Below are 3,649 nucleotides of genomic sequence, written 5' to 3'. Positions count from 1 at the left end.
CCCCACTTAGGTTCGGTTTACCGACCAATCAGAATGACGTGTATGTTCGTCACAAACTCTCATTCTCAAAGTCGAAAACCATCGACTCGGCCGCGCGAGCGCGGCGGAGGCTCACTTTACAGTTAGAGCCTCGAGCAGCAACCTGTGCGCTCTTTCGTCAAGGTCTCCACTTCGACCGTTAACATGCCTCGTGGCACTGCTAAGAGCGGTGCTAAGACACGCTCCAAGGCTGCAGCCGGTAAGGCGCAGGCCAAGAGCACTAAGCCTCACGGCAAAGGCTCTGCACTTAAGGAGGCTACTCAGGTGGCCTCCGAGGCGATCGGATCCTCGGATGACGCGGCTGCGGACAAGCGCGCAAGCAGGCGCCGCAGTCCGTCGCCCTCGTCTTCAGACAATCGTCCGAACCCTCGGTTCGTAGAACGTGAGTTCAACTCGGGCAGTGAGGACGATGCCGAGTCCGAGAGCACTCACGATGCTCCTGCGGGCTCTGTGGGAGGGCACAGCCCAGTGCCCAGTGAGCACAAAGAAGACAGCGTGCAGTCGTCCGCTAGTGATCACGGTGATCACAGTCCCAGGACCTCTGTGCGCTCTGAGAGTCCGGCCGTTAAGGCTAAGGGCACTCCCAAAGCCGGTGGCGATGAGGAAGGGAGTCCTCGCAAACGTCTCTCGCTTGCCGAGGGTCTTGCGCGCGCTAAGGCCTCTAAAGCCGAAGGCGCCAAGCCCTCAAAGAAGCGTACCGCCTCTAAGTCTCCACTCCGCGAGGAGAAGGAGACTCGACGCTCCTATCAGAGTCTCTTCGGCTCCTCGGATGAGGAGGAGGAGAAGGAGGAAGAAGAGGAAGAGGAGGGTGCCATTGTTGAGCCCCGGGAGGTCTCGAATGACCTCGACCAGCAGCAGGAGGATTTCCAAGGGTTCGGTGGCGGCACCCGTCAGCCAGGGAGCTGCCATCAACTCAAGAGGGTATTGGCCTCCCGAGGAGAGCTCTGGGGCTGACCTCTTCTTAGAGCTTCTCGTCGCTCCTCGTGGCCTTGTGGGCGGCCACACTTCTAGGGGCATCTATGAACGAGCCCTTGTTCAGAAAGAACAGTTGTTCGTCGACAACGTGGAGGCTGCTCGGTGTGTGCTTCTCGCGCCACACCGCATTCCCCTTAAGGACTTCACGACTTGTCGTAAGAAGCCCGAGACCCGGGGTGGTCTCTATCCTGTTTGGGGATACCCCTGGGTTATGCCCGAGAACTGTCCCACATGGAGTTCTTGTGAGGACATGTTCTGGGCGTGGGTGGAGACTCTCAAGTACTCGCCCTCGGAGTTATGGGAACTCCATGAAGATCAGCAGCTGTCCCACATCCTGGACCAGCGTGATCTTCGTGTGAGGTTTGCCCACTTGATCAGCAAGCGTATGCTGCCAAGGGACATCCTGAAGCGCGCGGCTTCTAGCGCTCACGATGAGCGCGGGTACGGTATGTATTCATCATCCGTACCCCGTTCGGGCAAGAAGCCCCGGACTACTTATGAAGCTGCCGCCGCTTCTGTTCCCAGATTGCGACAGCCTTCGGGCAGTCAATCAGGAGCCGTTCAATCGGCTCCCACGAGTTCTCGGAGTGGGCATAACCCCTCCATATCACGAGGAGCTGTCGCTTCCCGCGACACCGTTGCTCCTGGAGGATCCGCTCCCACGTGGAAGTGGACTTCTCCATTCCGGTCAAGCAGGGGCGGAGGTGCCCTCGTACGAGTACGAGTACTCGGCGCCTCCCGAGAGCCACTCTCGTTCGAGTGCTCCGACTGCGGGTCCGACACGGGACCCTGAGGTTGACCGCCTCCGTCAACGTCTCCTCGTGCTTGAGATTATCGTCGATCTAGAAGACGATGGAGAAAATATTGTGAATAACGTCGGTGACGATGAATGGTATGTTTACGACCCAGAGCTGGAGCCAGTTCCTGTAGCTAACCGAAGCCAAGAGCTTCCAGATGAAGTATTCGATCGTATCCGCAGGGAAAGCTCTTGACGGGTTTGAGAGCTCAACAGGTTACGCTAGAAACGCTGTTTTCAAGCTGGGTGGAGCTGCCTGCTGTAGCAGCATCGCCGTAAAAGCTGACCGGACGCTAAAGCTTCCTCTCGCGTAGATATAGGTAAACTGTGCCAAGTTGTAAAGAGCGCTCTTATAAGTTTTTTCAATACAAGCTGCCAACGTTGGCTACCAAGTATATGTAGCATTTGAATCATTGAAATTCATCGCTCATCACTCGAAAGCGCCAAGTTATTCTCTAAACACCCTGCTGACGTCATGTCCTCCTTGTCTTCTTCATTCTCACTATTCGACACCATCATCAGCTTCTTGAACGATCTTTGCTCGATGATTGTTTCGTCAGCAATCACAGCGACCTGGTCGCAATGGCTCACGAAGCTCAGCGAGTGCGCCACTAGCAGCACCAGCTTGCCCTTCAGCGACTCCTTTAAGCACGCCTTGAAGATGTTGGTGCCCACATGGCTGTCCACTGCAGACAGAACGGCTTCCAGCAGATAAATGCCGACGTCCTGATACACCGCACAAGCGATGGCCACACGAGTGCGGTGGCTGCTACTAAGATTGAGGCCCTTCACACCGATCTCCGTACGGCCTCCAGCAGTCAGGGTACGTCTTAAGTAAGCTCACGCGCAGAGCGTCCTCGTACTTGTCGGCGTCGAACGGCAGTCCGAACGTGATGTTGGTGCACATCGTCTCGTTTTGGTTGAGCGGCTGCTGTGATTCGTATTCACCTTGCCATGAATTGCCACTGAGCCAGAGCTACAGCGGCGTCACCCAAGATTCCAGCCAGCAAAATGAGCTTGCCACTACACGTCCGGAGACGCGCCAGCTCCTTGTCGTGGGACGTCATGACGCGCTAACACAAAATAAACTGATGAAGGATTCTGTCTTGTGTTCGAGATCCGTAAAAACGTGTAAAAACGCGTAAAAACGTTACCACGGGTGGTAAAAAGTAAATCACGTTGCTTCACCTGTTGCAACGTCGTTATTGCCAACACTGTATTATACGACTGGTTAAAGAATGTGAAATGCACAGGGTTAGGCAAAATTCTAGCACAAAGACCCTGCACTCTTCACAAGAACTGTTCACATATTTGTCGCAGCTGTGACCAGCCTCCGGCCACTCATTCGTTTCGATTTTAGCTGGCACAAAGCCGAGAGGTAGAAGATGGTTGCTTCTCGCGAAACACGCAGCGAGTCGGAAGCATTTTTGCGCGGCTCGGATGCAAACGTGGGGAGGCCCGGCACCTCACGGTAGCGTAGCATAAGGCTTATTTGTACAGGGAGCGTGAGACTGACGCCTATTTTGGCGACAGAGGTATTGTGAACACCAGGGAGGAGGGGGAACACGCGTATGCGGACGTGCAGACCACACATATGAAGACGGTGAGGGCGACGACTTCTACTCCGGCGCGGCATCTTCTGTCGCGCCCTTCAACGCAGGACAAGATTGCAGAATATATTGCAGCTGCAAAGAAGATGATGGTTGCCTGTCGTGCGGAAAAGACGAAGGTCAACCCCGAGAAGAAGCCAGCGAAAAAGTATAAGCCAGGCAAAGAAGGAAATATGCGAAAACCCACGCCTCACCGTCCAAGAGCAATACAAGTCCAAGGGAGACCCTG

At 55.1% G+C, this 3,649-nt stretch overlaps 1 protein-coding gene across 1 annotated transcript; it reads right to left on the bottom strand.

The window, feature by feature from the left end:
• Positions 1 to 2,312: 2,312 nt before the first annotated feature.
• PITG_20861 (ATP-binding Cassette (ABC) Superfamily) lies at positions 2,313 to 2,786 on the bottom strand (the record flags this gene model as incomplete). Its single annotated transcript, XM_002895215.1, has 3 exons — positions 2,313 to 2,345; positions 2,402 to 2,596; positions 2,655 to 2,786. Coding segments are annotated over 3 exons (360 nt in total), but the record flags the coding sequence as incomplete, so codon positions are not given.
• Between the last annotated feature and the right edge of the window lie 863 nt (positions 2,787 to 3,649).

Source organism: Phytophthora infestans, genomic scaffold (assembly GCF_000142945.1).
Source record: "Phytophthora infestans T30-4 supercont1.222 genomic scaffold, whole genome shotgun sequence".
Classification (NCBI taxonomy): domain Eukaryota; phylum Oomycota; class Peronosporomycetes; order Peronosporales; family Peronosporaceae; genus Phytophthora; species Phytophthora infestans.
This window is presented reverse-complemented; position numbering and strand designations above follow the sequence as displayed.